This window comes from Trachymyrmex cornetzi, unplaced genomic scaffold (genome assembly GCF_001594075.2).
Source record: "Trachymyrmex cornetzi isolate Tcor2-1 unplaced genomic scaffold, Tcor1.1 scaffold382, whole genome shotgun sequence".
In the NCBI taxonomy this organism is placed as follows: domain Eukaryota; kingdom Metazoa; phylum Arthropoda; class Insecta; order Hymenoptera; family Formicidae; genus Trachymyrmex; species Trachymyrmex cornetzi.
Genome location: NW_017298555.1, coordinates 117809 through 135868, shown reverse-complemented (window position 1 = coordinate 135868; position 18060 = coordinate 117809). Strand labels below are relative to the sequence as shown.

Here is an 18060-nt window from a genome sequence, read left to right as displayed (position 1 = left end):
GCAATCCGTACATCCAATACGGAGAAATCCCACCGAATAGGAATGTGGTAAAACAGGGGGGCTTTAGCATCGCCTTAAGGGGTAATACCTAGCCGGTAGCCAAAAATTAGAGGTTTTTTGGGGAATTTTTTGTGACTTCGCTAATGAACCGATCAATGTGAAATTTTGAGGGCTTATTTTACATGTCTTGAAGTGCAAACACAAATTTTTTTATTAATTTTCATTACAAAATGGCGGCTTGCAGGTCGCGCAAATACAGCTGATTTTTTTTTTAGGCGTCCCGGGGCTAGCAGTAGAAGTCTCCAACGATCGTGTCTGAAACAAAAAAAATTTTTTTTCATAATCTACATGAGTATAGTTTTAGAAGTACACATGGATATTAAGAAATATTGAATTTTAAAAATTTGGTAGCAATTTTAAAAAAAGTCGTTCCTTGATTACGTGATCTACTTCTTCTAAAATCTCTGTAGATATACCATCCCTACACCCAAAAAAAGATATCTAATTGTAAAGTGAAAGAACCCCGCCATAATCTTATGGAAATTGGGTTTCAGCGAAACTTTCTGGATTTTTTATATGTTGTAATCCTTACCATCCCGAACAAAAGTCTCCATGGCCGTGATCCTCCAAATTCAATATTTCGATAGATAAAGAGCAAATACTATCATAAATCCATATAATTAGATTATCAGGGGAAACAAGTGCTTAAATCTTTTCAAACCGGTAAAAAAATTAATTGCAATACATGTTCGCAGTAAAATGGGCACAGAATCATAGAGTCAATAGTGAACTAAATGATTGACCTTAATCAATATACTTTTTTTCATTTATTAATCAATATACAACATAATATGCAGTAACGCCAATGCAAAGATTTGTCATCAGATAAACATGAACGTGAGCAAGTATACTGATTAAGGTAGAGTCATCCAAGTATTTGAGTATTAACTCTATGATCCAGTGCCCATTTTACTACATACATATATAAAATTAATTATTTTCTATTGCTTTGGCAAGGGTTAAGCACGGTTTCTTCTGATAATCTAATTATATGGATTTATGATAGTGTTTGCTCTTTATCTATCGAAATATTGAATTTGGAGGATCACGGCCATGGAGACTTTTGTTCGGGATGGTAAGGATTACAACATATAAAAAATCCAGAAAGTTTCGCTGAAACCCAATTTCCATAAGATTATGGCGGGGTTCTTTCAAGTCAATCGGATAAAAATTACTCGAGTTCTGTTGCTAGCCGTGTTTGAAAACGTGGTTTCGAGAAAAACGCGTTTGAAGTTTGACAATGTGTTTTCTATGTGAAATTGTTAAGATACGGGCTTGCCAATTTTTTTACCTTTACTCTGCTATCCCAGCACCATATAACTGGCCTTCTGCGTCGATGTCATGCTTCTCTGATTCTTTTTTCGCTGATTTTGCATCACGGCGGCTGGCTTTGGCGGCGTCGGACATTGAGTGCTCGGCGAGTTGAATGCGGCGCGAGTCGGCTGTCATGCAAAAATCGAAACATTGACGACCAACATGTAATTCCAATTACATTCAGAATCTTCATAACGCCACATAATCCGTCATTAAATGTTACAACTGCAATGTTTGTAGCAATGTCAAGTATTCCCTTTCCGCTTGAAACCGTTTTCAGAGCTATCGACCAGACAACGGAATTGAACAACTCATTCGAATTTTGGGTGAATCCTCCCAAGCAGCGGGATAAAAGATCTTCGGAACTGAGTTCATTGTAAATTGGTTGAATAGCATTGTAAACATCGTCGGGCATTGCAGGATTATGCGTATAATCATCGATTGTTCCTAAAGCTTGCGTCTTTTGCCACGAGCATCACGATGACAATCCAGTCGGGCAATTATCGTGCTGCGGGTTGTCGTCGGTTGAAATCTTATGATATAATATTGCGTAAATATCATTTCGCATTTTTTCAACCGATTCCGGATTTCTTCGGATTGCAAGGCCGTAATAAATAGACAATTCGTCGATGAGCTTGCCAGTTTTCCACGACCTCCCAGACCTTTAGTTTTTTTCTTCAAATTTCTTAATCGTGTTCCCATCCTCTTTTGGACATGATCAATGCACTCTTTCTTCGTGACAGTAAAATCGTTGTAGGGCTTGGCTTCAAGGATACCTTTAAAGGCGAGACGCGCTCCGAATGTCAATTTGTCATTTTCACACGTTCGGAGCTGCTCCGAAAATTCGCCTGTTACGGGTCAAAAATTTTTTCAGCTATAATTCCTTTTGGACATCATTCTAGACATGTTCATGCGTGATTTAAGCCAATAAAAATTTTGTCTAAAAAAAAATTCCGACTAGGTATTACCCCTTAATTCACAATAGTCTTTGATAAATTTTTGAATGCTCGGTGTCCACAACCAAAATTTCTTTCTCAACGATTTACAGATCAAAAGAAATGAAGATTGAAATTTCTAGATATTACATGTATTGCCAAAAAAACTATTAATATTGATATATGCGAGAAAAATCGTATGTTAGATAAAACTTTTATGAACACTCACCGTACATTCGAACATCTCAATGTGATAATCAAAAATTAGTCAAAAATATCAGACTCAGAGATAACAGAGTGGTCAAATATATATAAAAAAGTTGTAGATAATTTGTGAAACAATAAAATAAAACATGCTCGTGAAGTGATAATTATCACAGTCCAAAATGTAAATTGTAAAAAAATGTTGTTTTAAAAGACTGCTCCGAGATATGTATTCACTAAGACATCTCGCCACATACTAATTTTTATTTTAAATTTTACCGATAGAATGATATGACACAAATTGCGCCAGTGTCAAACTTTGTTTATAATAGAAATATATGCTTTATTAAGACCTTCAGTGTCAGTTTGAAGATTAAGACTATTCGCTTGTTTTTTAGCATTTCCGAGATTAAACGTTTATTATAACATGATTTTTCATCTAAAACTTTAATGTTATCCCAATCGATTGCGAAATCATGTTGCGTTTGCATCCTATGTTCAGTTATCACAAAACGGGTAGTCGTGTTCCAATTAATATGTTTGCGATGTTCTGCAATCCGTTGCAATCAATTAGTTGATATCCTAAATGGAACAAGAATTAACAAAGATTATAAGTTAATATCATTAGACGTTACTTCACTATTTACGAACATACCGATAGATTATGCTATGGATTGTATTAATGATATCTGGAATCATATTTCAAAGAAATGTTCTCTACCGAAAGTTGAATTTTTAATAGCAATACGGTTAGTTTTAGATTCTTATTTTATTTTCAATAGCATTATATATAAACAGAATTACGGCATCTATGGGTTCTCCACTTTCGCCTATCATCGCTGACTTAGTCATGCAGAAATTAGAAAAAACAGTTCTTAATATGTTTAACAGTCAAGTTCTTTTTTATTATAGATATGTGGACGATCTGTGCCGCGATTCCAAATCAAATGATAGATTCATTTTTTGAGTGTTTTAATTCTGTTCATGATCGACTTCAATTTACTCTAGAGATTGGTGATAACTCTCTTAATTTTCTCGATGTTAAGATAATGATGAACAATTAAGGTTTGATTGGTATCAGAAACCAACCTTTTTGGGCAGGTTCATCAACTTTTTTTCCAACCATTCCACATCTAAAAAAAGAGGAATAATTTTTAATTTGGTGGATAGGGTTTTATTGCTTTCTAACAAAGAATATCATTTGAAAAATATAAATTTTATAATCAATACGCTTTTATATAATGACTATCTACTTGATTTTATTTTTGACACTATTATCAACAGAATTAATAGCATTCATAAAAGAGAATTTAAAATACGGAATAACAAAGAAGATAACATAGATCCTGATAACAGTGTATCTTGGTTTGTGATGCATTTTATCCCAGGGCTCACGGATAAATTCAAACATATGCACAATAATAACATCAAAATTGCATTTCACAGCACTAACAAGCTTAACAAGTACATTAAAGTGCAGAAAGATAGTTTAGAATGATAAAAAAATGTGACGTTGTCTATAAGATCTGTTGCAATGAATGTGATGCATCCTATGTTGGACAAACGGGCAGACAATTAAAAACAAGGATTGCAGAACATCGCAAACATATTAATTGGGACACGACTACCCGTTCTGTAATAACTGAATATAGGATGCAAACGCAACATGATTTCGATTGGGATAACATTAAAGTTTTAGATGAAGAACCATGTTATAATAAATATTTGATCTCGGAAATGCTAAATATTAAAAAACAAGCGAATAATAATTAATCTTCAAACTGACACTGAAGGTCTTAATAAAGCATATATTTCTATTATAGACAAAATTTGACACTGGCGCAATTTATGTCATATCATTCTATCGATAAAATTTAAAATAAAATTCAGTATTTTGTGGCGAGATGCCTTAGTGAATACATATCTCGGAACAGTCTTTTAAAACTACATTTTTTTACAATTTACATTTTGGACTGTGATAATTATCACTTCACGAGCATGTTTTATTTTATTGTTTCACAAATTATCTATGACTTTTTTTATATATATTTGACCACTCTGTTATCTCTGAGTTTGATATTTTTTACTAATTTTTGATTATCACATTGAGATGTTCGAATGTACGGTGAGTGTTCATAAAAGTTTTATCTAACATACGGTTTTTCTCGCATATATCAATATTAATAGTTTTTTTTGGCAATACATGCAATATCTAGAAATTTCAAAATTTCGATCTGTAAGTCCGTTGAGAAAGAAATTTTGGTTCTGGACACCCATCGAGCACTCAAAAATTTATGAAGGACTATTGTGAATTAACGAATATAAATGGATATCTTGAGGAATAATTATGGATCATCTGAAGATGGCTTAATAATAAGCTGAAACATGTAATGGTTTTCTAAACTTTAATTAAATTTCTTTGTATTTATGTGATATATTTATATTCAAGTATTTATTTGATTCTTATATGTCCTTTTTAATGTCGATTTAGTTTTTTAATATTTGAGAGTCCTGTCTATTTTTCATTAAAAAATGTTAATACTTTATAATGATTTGATAAAAATAAAAAACACATTTTTGTTTCTATTAACGAGTTCTCCAAGCGGCAACGACCCTATTAATGTGCCCCTAATTTATGTACCTATCCGCATTTGACTCATTTTAACATATAGTTACAAACAGGTAATAAATTTAAGCTAATTGTTTAAGTTAATATTACATAAATCATATTTTAATTATACTTATCTTAATTATACTTATTTCAATAATATGTTCATAACAACGTTCTCAGCTTCAATATAGGGCATATTAATAGGGACAAGCTTAAAATCTTGCGGTACGTATTAATGGATTCACATAAATTCTTCATATCTTTCGAAAAGTGTTTAAAATACTTTAATAGTTAAAAAGTGAAATATTATCTTTGATATCGTATATATTAATAATTTAATTTAACAAAAAGAACGTTTTTCTTATTTATCCGTACTAGTTTTTTTATGGCTTATTGAAATACAAAAGCACATTGACTGCGTTCAGCAGAACACAACAATTTTGCAACCGTTTTATGATTCTTTGCTGAGATAGGACCATTTCTCTTGATCTAAAAGCATAACCCAATCAGCCCGAAAAAAACTTCCAACAGTTTATCGCAAAATAAACATTTTGCTGAACGCAGCCATTAATAAGGGACAGACACAATAATAGGGACAGTTACCTTAGGCCTTGTACCGACTTTGGAATATTGCGCCATCGAACGAAATAGATATTTCAAGTTTGTTTTTTATATCAAGACTAATAGCGAATTCGGCAGATCGCACTAGTGCGCACTGAGTGCAAACTTTTTCAGTGCCACTCATTCGGCTTGTGCACACTGTTTCAGTGTGTTAAGATTGTCATATTCGACAAATGAAAACTGAGCCAGTGTAGTGCTGAATCTATATTCGAACCAATCGAATGAACCGAACGAGTTCAAGAAATATTCCATTGACGTTTCTGACATTGTAATTTGCCATAGCACTAAAGTGGTTCTGCACTTGCACCATGTCAAGGCAGCACTAGAGCGGAATCAGTGCATGTGTGCCGAATTCACCATGAGATTGTCGATTTTTTTAAATATACATACGCCAATATCTACGCATACATCACACAGGTACACACGCTCATCCTTCTCCCATACAGTACACTCACTCACTCACTCACTCACTCACTCACTCACTCACTCACTCACTCACTCACTCACTCACACACACACACACACGCGCGCGCGCGCGCGCGGAGAGAGAGAGAGAGAGAGAGAACACGTATTTGTCAATATTAATGTATGCTAATTACGAATAGTATCTGTCTATATACAAAATTTTACATCTTAATTATTAAGATATATTGTAATATCGATGAGAAAAAATAATTTTGATATATTTATATAGCTATTTAAATATATTATACATATATATGTATGGGTATGTATGTATGTATGTATTTGTACATGTTATATTTTATTACTTTTAGAATATACTTTTAAAATATACTTTTATATAAAATATATTAAGTATAATGTAATATTGTCATAAAATTCTTTATACATTACGTTATTTCATTAACAGCGGTTTATTAAATTATGTGTGCATTTAATTATATACAGTATTTGATATTTTATATCAGATCAAATATACATTAAATATACATAAGATTTATTTTAAATTCTAGTTTAATGACTATACTGCATAAAAATTTATGTATATATGTATATATGTGTATGTATGTATGTTGTATATATATGTATATATACACATACATATATGTATAATATATGTACATATGTATGTATAAGTCTTTTTATATAAATTAATCTTGATACCGCCGTATGTGCAATATAATGTTTTATTTAAGAATTGTATTGTAGAGAGTAAGAGCGTTCTTTGTTTATTTACTAAAATTACAATATTGTAAAATAATTAATGTGAAATGCATGTATGTAATTTGCAGTGTTTTGTATATATACTTCTATATGTATATATAACATGCATATTATGAAATGTAATTTAAAAGTGGAACAAGAAGAGAGAAGCAAGGAAGAATATCGAGGACCATCATGGAGAGAAGCAAGCCAACTGATTGACACGTCTGCATGGTTTCTGAATCAGGTGAATTCAGGGCCAAATCAACATTTGTAATGAAAAAAAAGCTTGTTTCTATTTATTTTCGATATCAGATTCGGGAGTGTTCATTGAAAATGTATCATGTCATAATATAAACAAATCAAACATAAATCAAACATAAAGAATGACCAAAAAAAGGTAGCGTTTTCGTCCGTTTTTTGAGCCTTCCATTTTTGGACTGAACTGTGTGCCAAATGATATTCTACAATTAGATATTAATTACAAGAAAGTTTCAGATTGAGGTGACAATTGTTATTATAGCTGGAGGAGGAGGGAAAAAGGGGGATCACGTATTACGAGGGGGGATCTGTGCAAAAATTTGTTTTTTTTTTACATTCAAAACAATTGATTTACAAAATCACCAGTCAGTATAATTCAATTGATCTTTTCTTCATCGGCTGAATCAACTGCGATCTTGCCTTCATCGGCTGGATCGGGAACGGCGTACTTGCACAGTTCAATTGCACACACCACTCACATCGGCCGGTTTCTAGTAATTTTTAACTGCTTTATCAATGAGATTATATTATTTTAAATTAGCCAATTAGCGATGTGGGCAATTGATATACACCCGGCTGGATTAACTTTCTTAAAATATCGGACCTTGCAGACTTATGATAATTCGAGAATGGACTTTCACCCTTTCCTTTGATGGTAATTGTCACCTCAACTTCAAACTTTTCTGTGATTAATGTCTCAATATAAGGTAAAATTTAGCACACAGTTCAATTCCAAAATCGAGGGCTCAAAAAACGGGCAATTTTTTCGGTCACTCTTTCAAAAGGCTACAATCTGACAATTTCTTAATTTTTATATCTAATTTATATATAATTATTTGAATATTCACTTAATTGTAGTCATGAAAAAATATATTTTTCACCATATTTTAAAGCAGCTCAAGTTACAAATGTTGCTTTCTGTATTTCATAATTCTTTTAGTTAATAATTTTAACAAAGTATCGGCAAGAGGTGATTGTGATTACGTTCTTTCAGCTTGTATATGGAGATCAAAAAAGTGCAATAATTTTGTTAAAAAATTAACATATTTTTGTCTTAATTATTTGAATTTTTATTAAATAGGTGTCTTCCATACACCACAGATGTGGCAAATAAACCTCGGAATTGACGGAAGAATGGAAGAAAATTTAAGGGACAAACTATCCTCTGAGTTTCTTTTTTCTCTAAGAGTATCTTAACACGATTAATTTTTTCGATATACTTTGACATTAAATAAATTCGTTACTAACAACTATTCTACGCAACAGCGTTCTTCGCGCGCTGTATTCTATAAAAAGGCAATATATATTTTTAAAAAAAGGGAAAAAAAGAAGGCTTAAGGATATCTAATGTTCAGCAGGATGATACTAATGTATCAAGTACTGTACTGACCTTCTGTCAACAGATATTCCGGACCTCATCCGCCGCAGCGTTTTAACAGTCCTCTGAGGGACTCTTCATCACATAAACGATTCGATGACGTAGCACCGCCTGGTACCGAGGGCTACTACGATCTTTCGCCACCGGGTGTCGAACATTCTGAGAGACCATCGAGGGACGATCGCGAGAGGCAGCGCTCCTTGAGAGATCAAGAAGATCGGGAGCATTCGTCCAAGGATCGTGATAATGATGAACGTGATAGATTGAGGGACGAGAGGTAATACTGTTGGACATTGTATCGAGTCTCAGATAATTACTCTTTAGTTAAAGAGCATTAAGCTTTCTCTTGAATCAATATAAGAAAAATTCAAGGCTCACTCGAAATAAATAAAATAAAATTAATTGCCTTTACAAGCCGATACAGGATAACGATGTATAAATAAATTTAGTCCTGTCTGTTCGAGAACCAAGAATCGAATGATATAATAAATAAATATTGACTTAACAAGAAACATTGAAGTCATAATAAATAAAAATATGTAGGATCTAAACGCTTCGCGTCTAGATGAAGTCATAATAAATAAAAATACGTAGGATCTAAACGCTTCGCATTTTTAAATTCAACCCGTGTGTCTGTTTTTGTATGTGTATCATTTCCGATACACATAATCTTTTCTGTAAAATTTTTCCTCATCAAAGATTCTAATGTTATCCCAATTAAAATTACATGATGTCTCCAATCTGTGTTCTGTAATCACTGAACGCTGTGTCGTTTTATGATTGATGTACAATAGTTCCTGTGCTCGTTAATCCTTGTTTTTAAAGTTCTGCAAGTTTGTCCCATATAAGTCGCATTACATTCCATGCAGTTAATTTTATAAACTACGTTAGTGCGCGACAATGTAGGAAGCTCATCCTTCGGAATTTTAATAAACTTACTTAGCTTGTTGATGGCAATATATACCAAACTAATAGTAGGATCTTTCTTAAAAAATTTTTTTATTTTCTCCGAAATCTTGGGTAAGAATGATACGGTAAAATACCTACGTTTAACTCTTTAATGTTTTTATTATCCGCGTTGAAGTTATTCAAATTATGGAAACTTCTATTAATCTGATCAAATTTTGTATGCAACCTTTTTCTGATAGTGTCAATGATAATTTTAATGGATATCCATTATTTAATAGGATTTTTATAATTTTACCGAAGTTTTTGTTATGGAAATATCCTAGGATAGGATAAAAAAGAACCTTATCAACTAGACTCACTACTACCTCCATCTTCTCTAATATCGGAAATAATACACAAAAATAGACTTACGGATTGAATTTACAAAAATGGACATGAAGCGTTTAGATACTGAATATTTTTATTTATTATGACTTGATGCCTCCCTTCTCTTCAATGCTTCTTGTTAGGTCAACATTTATTTATTGTATCATTCGATTCTTAGCTCTCGAACAGACAGAACCTCAAATATATTCCATACAACTTTTACATGTAAGTTTCTTTCATTATTTTTTACTTAAATTTTATATAATTGACATACATTGTTTCTTGTATAATAAATCTGCCAATTTGGTATCGATCTATCTATGGATTAATATATTTGAGAATGTTAACACAATAATAATTTATTAACAACAATTCATCAATTTGCGTGTTTATATTTTTGGTCTTTAGATTAAAGATATTGTAAGACTAATTAGCAATTAATTCGATAGCGTACTTATATCACGTCTTTATTATTGTATATATTAGACAGTTAATTTTTTTATTATTAATGTACTGAAGAGGACCCGAACAAAGAGTCGAAACGTATATTATATTATTATTGTATTAATGAATGAATTTATTTACACACCGTTATCCTTTGTTGAATTATTTTACATTTTGTAAAAGAAATTATCGTATTACAAAGGACTATATTTGTGATGTATTGTATTTTGTGTTTCAAAGAGGTCGCGAACGTGAGGATCGTATACGCGAGAGGGATGACAGAGATCGCAGAATCATAAATAGAGATCGCGAGGATCGTGATAGGCAGGTCCCATCTAGAGAACACGAAGATAGAATACGAGAGAAAGACGAACGCGACAGAAGAGAAAAGGAGAAGGAACGAGATGATAGACACATTCGCGATCGTCGAGATGATGACAGGCATATCGAGAAGAAAGATTACGACAAAGATCGGTATGTTCTGCATCAATCAAATTAAAGAATCATGAAATTAAATTAAAGTTATTTAGTACGTTAGCAAGAATCAATATGTATAATAAAAATTTTAACACATATTTGTTATTTAAAATTCCGTGCTAAAAAAAAGATCAGTTAATTTATTAATATGTCGGAAATCATTTATCTGATGTCATTTATATCTTTATCTATTATTGCAGTTATAGAGATGATCGAGATCGCCATCGGCAAGATGATAAGAATCGGCTGCGAGAGAAGGAGAGACGCGAACGCGAATACGAAACCGAGAAAGACAGAGATCGTCACGAACGATACGAGAGACGTTCGATGGAGCGGAAAAAGAGTAGGAAAAGCTTAAGTCCATACTCGCAGAAATCTAGGGGCGATCCTAAAGATTTGTCTCCTGAACGAAATGCGAAGAAGAAAGAAAAGGATCATGAGGAAAAAGTAGAAGAGAAGAAAAAAGAGAAAAAGATAAAGGAAAAGAAGAAAAAGAAAGATAGTGATGAGAAAGAAAAAAAGAAGAAGAAGAAGAAAGACAAGAAATCTAATCAGAAAGAAGTAGCAAAGGACGATCTAACAATTAAAACGACAGAGGCGGACGATTTGCTAGTTGAAAGTAAAATAAATAATGACACTTCGTCTTCGCCACCCGACAAAACCGACTCTATAAAGGCGTGTAACGAGGAAGACAATATACAGAATAGGATCGAATGTATTTCCAACCAAGTGTCTATCACACCGATCAAAGAGGAATTCGAGGATAAATCTCTGGCGATGAATCCGGAACCGCCGGAATTCAACGAATCCAGTCCTGGCAGTGGTCGGTTAGATCGCACGGAATTTGGCACGAATCCACCAAATCCAAACTTTAAACCGATTCCAGAACTCAAGTCGGACATGAAACCGATTGATAGCCTCTACGGAGGATTAGATGACACAGAAATTAACACTGTGATCACGGAGAAGTATTCTTTACTTTCAGAACATTCGCAGACTGAGACAAAGGAAGCTACCATCATGCTGTCAACGGAAAAATCGCCGAAAAAAGACGAGTTTCTGGCACCGATACCCGAGTTGTCCAAATGGGAAAGGGATGATACGATCGAAAAACCCGATGATGATGACGATGACGATGACAACGTGAGTGGATCGCCGATGGAGAAAATACCGAGAGATGATGAACCGAAATCGATCAAAATGGTTACGTCGGAGGTACTGAAGCGTGCGGAGAACGCCATATTCCAAAAAGCAATTAATGCGATCCGACCGATCGAGATCAAAAAGATCAGCGAAAGCAGAAAGATACTGTATCAGAATCCCGAACCTAAGGTGCTGGAGACGGTGGAGTCCGCATCCAATCGAGAGCCGCGAAAGAGCGTCAACGTGACGATCAACGTTGGTAGAAACGAGAGGAATGTCGAGATCACCGAGCCAGCGAAGAAAGCCAAGCTCGATCGTACCAAGTTCAAACCCGTGCCAGAGACAGCCTACTCGCCGACTAGGCTGTCCGCGAAGGAGAGACTCGGCGAGAAGATCGAAGATGTCAAGGAGAGAAAAATTAGTCCTATAAAGGGATTTCTGGAGAGGCGTGACGTCAAAAACGAGAATCAGTCGAGAAGTCGATCGCCCAGGAGGGAAAAGAGGCTCTCTCCTCCGCTTTTAGAGCGGCGCGTAGAGTCCTCTTCGTTGGGCTTAACTGCTAGCGGCGAACGAAAAGTGTTCTTGGAAGAGAGAAAACGTGACAACAAGGATAGAGGCGATCGACCAAAGGAGAGGTCGGATTTCCGAGGTGACAGGCATGGAAGCGAGTTGAAATCCGACAGGGAGAATAGAATTGATTGCAGAATGGATTTTCGTTCCAATAGAAGCGACATCAAAGGAGAACGCGTGGATAAAGATCGCGATAAGGAACGAGATCACGAACACAGAGGTAGGACACCCTCCTCGACTTGCATATTTAAGAGAACAGAAATAGTCAAGATCGGCCTGTTAAAGTCGAAAGATGATGAAGAAGAGAAAAAACGTGACAAGAAGTCTCGGGAGGAAAAGAAGAGAAAAAAGGAGCATCGCAGTAGGAGTAAATCCAAGGAGCATAAAAAGCGCAAAGAGAAGAAGCACAAGAAAGATAAGGACAAAAATCAGGAGAAGAAGCAAAAGCACAAGGAGAGTGTGCTTTCTAAGGACAAATCGGATGGTAACGAGACCAAAGTCAGTTACGAGAATATTGAGCCGTCTTTAGCAGAGTCGTCGAAGAAACAAAGGAAGAATCCGAGACTGGTGTCTGATCGCAAACGCAGCATACTCGACGAGGCGAGCTTCGAACCCGACTACTCGGCTTCGGACTCGGAATCGGATGGTGAGGAAGGAAAACCGTCACCTGCGAAGAAATTGAAGCTTGACGAAACGGAAGTGGACAAAGAGATGGAAATCAAATCTTTGAAAAAACGATCCAAGTCAAGTAGCAGCGAGGACACTTCCAGCAGTTCCGACACTACAAGCTCCGATTCGGATAGCAGTGACGAGTCGCACAAGAAGAAAAGAAAGAAGCATAAAAAGCATAAAAAGAAGAAATCTGCCAAGAAGGACAGCAGTTCAGACTCGGACACTTACTCTGATTCGTCCGATAGCAGCAGCGACGAAGAGAAACATAAGAAGAAATCGAAAAAATCAAAGAGTAGAAGTAAGCAGTCAAAGAAGAAGAAGAAATCCAAGCATAAATGACATCACTAAATATCTCTTTGATGTTCAATCAAAGAATCTTTACCTTACCTTATCTTACCTTAGAAAGAAACAATAAAGGAAAAAAGGCCAGAACTTTTTTTTTCGTATAGTACTTTCAAATATGGAAATTGTAATAATAATTGTTATTATTTTATACTCGTTACTATAGCTCAAGGCGTAACCAAGTTTTTTTAAATACGCGTCATTTAGTAGTAGAATACTATCGAATGATTTATTGGTACAAGTGGTAAAAGGTAAACATTGAGCAGGCAGAACAAATTAATGCGATTTAACGAGTAGAAAAAAGCAAAAGCTGGAAATTGAAAATACCTACAATAGTTAAACTGTTCTAACGTAAAAAAAAAAAAAAAAGAGGAAAAGAATAACATGATATAGCCTTTGCATAATTGTCATGTTCTGACTTAATATATTAAAAAGTATTGCTATGTAAGTTTATATATTATAATAAGCCATGTATACATTGTAGCCGATATAATTTTGTGGCAATTTTGTCAAGAAGCAGTAAGTCTTTAAACAACTACAATTATATAATGAGTATAAAAGAGCAATTTTAAGATCTCTACTATCTATATACATATATATTGCTTTCCCTTCCTCTTTCACCATTATATTGTTCTTTCATAATTTAATGTCAATATGTAAGAAAAATCACGAAAAATAAAATGATAAAATTCTTTTAACATATTCTTGTGTCTCACATGAACATATAGAAATAAAAAAAAAGATGTCGACTTGGCGTTCATCATGCTATATGTTACATTATGTAATACAGCTTTGTTATTACTAACAAAGTTGCCATGTGTTACAGATGGGATTTAAGTACTGTGTTTGGTTTTTATTATTTATTGTAATAAATATAATCTGTATATATCTAATCTTATGCATGTTTTTATGTTTGTACATATAAAATAAATGTGAGATTTGTAACATATATAAATATATAGGAAATGAATAAATAGTAATTAAAAATCGCAGTTCAATACATGCTCGTGTAGATCTTATAATTAGGTATTTTTTAAATTGGTAAATGTTTGTATAAGACCACACAACAGCGGTAAATTTTTGCTCTTTCCGCTATCTTTTACTCCTAAACCTTGTGCCAGAAGTTTACGATCCAAGCAATGTTTGGGAAGATTGCATTCTGAAATAACATCTTTTGTTCAATCATATTACCTTATCCGCACATGAGATTTCGTTCAAGAAAAAAAATTATCTGACACTTTATATAGTCCATTATATTCAAGCTAATTAATATAATGATATACAATGATTATATCAATGAGTATATGTGTATATATCATATATTCCATAAAGTAATATACCTGCGATAAATACAGTGGAGCTATACTTATAACCCATCCAATCCAGATATTCTCGGACAAGTTCATTGAGAAAAACAATATCGTGTGAAGGTTTTATAGTATTTGATTTGTTCTCCTTGCTAGAATAATCGAGCAATTTTATTACTTCTGTACGCATTTCCGCTTTTATTCGATCAAGATTTCCATCGGCCTTTAGGGATTCTCGTACAGCTACAAATTCAAAATATAAGTAAAGAATTGTCTTTTATATTTCACAGATACACAATGAATGCTAATAAGAAAATCTTTAATCAGATATATTATAATACAATAAATGAATAGAAAGTGTGTAAGCGATAAAAGAATGAAAAAATAAAAATATTTCCTATACAAAATAGTACAAAACGTTATTGCTCGAATCATAGTTTACTGTCGTGATACGAAAATAGGGATGATAGATTTTATACATGTCAATCATTTCGTAATTTTCTTGACTGTAAAATATTTATAAATATACAATATTTACATGATTAAATACCATTTATCAAATCTTTTTCTGTTGCCATTTCACGTTTGTCTCATTCAATATTTTTCGGAAATCCAAAATCTAAACAAGTTACAAAAACACATTTAAGGTTTACAATTTTTGCTTTTGACAATCCTTTTCTTGCCAGACCATAAATTAACCGATAAAGACCATAGACTTATAAGATAGATGGAGCCAGTGTTGCTAACTCGTTTTGCCTAGAAACCAAATGCTGGATTCACACTGTATCCGATTTTCATCGTACGACGCTCTTCAACCAATCAGAAAACGGAATTAGTCGCCCTGACTATTGTGAGCAGGGTAGCGATCATGTAACTTTTCCCTAGGGCGGAATCGTGAAAAGTGAAAACTTTCACGTGAACTGAGCGATCATGGGTGCTCTTCAGCAAGGACACAATCAAACACAGTGTAACACAGTGAATCGTTTCATCCTTGTTTAACGTAAGCAAACAACAAGGACGTATGATTCACTGTGTTACACTGTGTCTGACTGTGTCCCTTGCTGGAAAGCACCCCATGTTACTTTCAAACTACGGAAACGTGAAAGTTTTCGCGTGAACTTTTTAGCCATGAAATTGGTGAGCGGAAAGGTGGAAATATGGGGAATTATGATGCAGTGATCCAGTAATACCTACATCGTTGAGTTGGAAAACCAAACAAGGACAAATAAGAAGAAGAAGAAGAATACCTATATTGTCTTGTATACATATATGTGTGTATTATATGAATTATTTTAATAAGTGAGCATTTGATATTGAAAAATAATAAAAACTATATCAAATTTTACCAACTACATGTAGCGCTATGACAGATTTCCTAACCTCAATAGTCGTCAATTTTAACGCTTAATATCTCTGCTCGCGAGGCAGAGCGACACTTTTTTCTGCCAGATTCGTTGATTTCGTGCAAAAACGCATCGAATATTAAAATCGAGCCTAATATTAAAATCGATGAGGTCGACCGTCTCCTTCATAATTACCCAAATACAATATTATCTAATTTCCGGTAATTGTGTTTCTAAACATAATATATTGTAAAAATTAAACAAGTCTTTATTTACATATATTTTCTTCTTGAGACTTATATTGTAGAGTGCATTTATTCGATGCAGTCTAACAATTAAATCTCAAGAAAAATAAAAATATATGTAAATACATAGTATATTTATTTTGTACAATACATTATGTTTACATGCATAATTATTAGAATTTGAATAATATTACTTATTTGTATACATATTAAATGACTGGAAATGAATTTCATGTGATGTGCATAGTGCATCATTTATCTTTAACATTCGATGAACAAGAATAATGATGCATCATATTATTTTGGATTTGATTTGTTCCACTCTTAGATGGGAAGCACAGGCTCTCGCATAACGCATAAAACATGAGGCATAAGAAAATCAACCAATCAGTATCCTTTATTTCATGGAAAAGAAGGAAATAAAAGACTTTAATTGGTTCATTTTCTTATGTATTATGTGTTATGTATTATGCAAGAGTCTGTGCTCCTTGCTTTATTCTTATACATAATAAAAACCTTTTATGGATTTTTAATTTAGCATATATTGGCATAACATGGCTGCAGCTTGGTGGTTGCTGCAACTTGCAGAAGAAGAAGAAAGAAATATGCTGAAAATTCGAAGAAGACAATTACGTGATGCAAGTAATCCATTTGAAATTTTAGAATCGCAATTTATTCATTTATATCGGTAAGTAAAATTATACTTTAATAAATAAAGCCGAAACGTAGACCATTGCATAATGCATAAAGCATGCATAATGCATAAGATAATTAATCAGTTCTTTATTTCATAGAAAAAAAAGACTGTAATTGGATGAATCTCTGTTTATAAATTATGCATTATGCAAAGGTTTATGCCCCGGCTCTTTTATAATATTATTCAATATAAATAAGTAAAGGAAAACAGAATATATTGATGGTTTGTATATTATTTAAATGTTTATGGAACAATTTAAACAAGATATTAAATACACAGGTTAACAAAAGATGCTACATTAGCATTACGCGATTTTATACAGCCTCATATGCAAGTAGCAATACGATTAACAGCAATTCCATTAGAACTGAAGGTAAAATTGCATATAAAGAAATACTATTATGAATTAAAATTTTAGATTTCCTTATGTTGGTTTTACATTGGATGCAGGTTGATCACAAAATTATTGCAACAGCCAATTTGAAGCATTTTGAAATGAACGCTTCAGATTGCTGTTGTAGCAAGTTTGCAATTAGCTTGTGTCTAATGTAAAACCAGCTTTCATTATTTATTATAGTATTGATATTTTAAAATAGTTATATTTAAATTAATTTTTTTTGTTATTTTAAAGCTTTTAGCAACTTTAAGCTTTTTAAGCTCAGGTTCCTATCAGAGGAGAATTGGGCAGGACTTCCTAAGTTGTATGTGTCAATCATCCGTTAGTGGAGCAATACATCAAATTATACATGCATTAAATGCTATAATGCCACAATGGATAACATTCCCTACAGAACATGATGAGATTCAAACTATTCAGCAAACGTAAGTTATAATTAAAAAATACAATTTCATAATTATCTTAAAAGTATATCAATTTTAATGTAAGTGCATTTAAAACTTATAATAAATATACTATAATTTTTGCTATGTGTAAAATTAAAATGCAATCGTATTTTACCAGGTATTTCATTCACACAAATTTTCCGGGTGTCATAGG

The 18060-nt window shown here is 33.2% G+C and overlaps 3 protein-coding genes and 1 pseudogene across 6 annotated transcripts in view; 2 read left to right on the top strand and 2 right to left on the bottom strand.

Annotated features, from left to right (window-relative positions):
• The window catches only part of LOC108763772 (something that sticks like glue), a 42190-nt gene extending 28368 nt beyond the window's left edge, over window positions 1-13822 (top strand). For 3 of the 4 annotated variants that reach the window (XM_018511640.1, XM_018511639.1, XM_018511638.1), the window contains 3 exons: window positions 8574-8825; window positions 10508-10741; window positions 10945-13468. In XM_018511640.1, coding sequence (XP_018367142.1) covers window positions 8574-8825; window positions 10508-10741; window positions 10945-13468 — 3010 coding nt within the window. Of the gene's footprint in view, window positions 1-8573; window positions 8826-10507; window positions 10742-10944 lie in introns of all 4 variants that reach the window. The other variant, XM_018511641.1, reaches the window with a different exon arrangement.
• LOC108763773 (uncharacterized) lies at window positions 522-2386 on the bottom strand (annotated as a pseudogene).
• Window positions 13823-14389: 567 nt separating the features above from the next.
• LOC108763774 (lisH domain-containing protein FOPNL) lies at window positions 14390-15472 on the bottom strand. Its single transcript, XM_018511642.1, has 3 exons — window positions 15329-15472; window positions 14812-15021; window positions 14390-14630 (listed from the first exon to the last, which is right to left on the bottom strand). The coding sequence occupies exons 1-3, from the start codon at window positions 15354-15356 to the stop codon at window positions 14494-14496; spliced, it is 375 nt and encodes a 124-aa protein (XP_018367144.1). The 5' UTR covers window positions 15357-15472; the 3' UTR covers window positions 14390-14493.
• Window positions 15473-16279: 807 nt separating this feature from the next.
• Window positions 16280-18060, top strand: part of LOC108763763 (uncharacterized) — a 3892-nt gene continuing 2111 nt past the window's right edge. Inside the window, exons 1-5 of the mRNA XM_018511624.1 lie at window positions 16280-16342; window positions 16905-17054; window positions 17343-17436; window positions 17695-17885; window positions 18025-18052. Of these exons, the coding sequence (XP_018367126.1) occupies window positions 16921-17054; window positions 17343-17436; window positions 17695-17885; window positions 18025-18052 (447 nt within the window). The 5' untranslated portion in view covers window positions 16280-16342; window positions 16905-16920. The remainder of the gene's footprint in view (window positions 16343-16904; window positions 17055-17342; window positions 17437-17694; window positions 17886-18024; window positions 18053-18060) is intronic.

Excerpts from the sequence above, each read along its gene's own strand:
- LOC108763774 (XM_018511642.1), bottom strand. The coding sequence starts at position 15,356 with ATGGCAACAGAAAAAGATTTGATAAATG. Across the intron at positions 15,022-15,328 it reads AGAAAAAGATTTGATAAATG|CTGTACGAGAATCCCTAAAG; the intron begins GTATTTAATCAT and ends TTGAATTTGTAG. Across the intron at positions 14,631-14,811 it reads CTCCACTGTATTTATCGCAG|AATGCAATCTTCCCAAACAT; the intron begins GTATATTACTTT and ends ATGTTATTTCAG.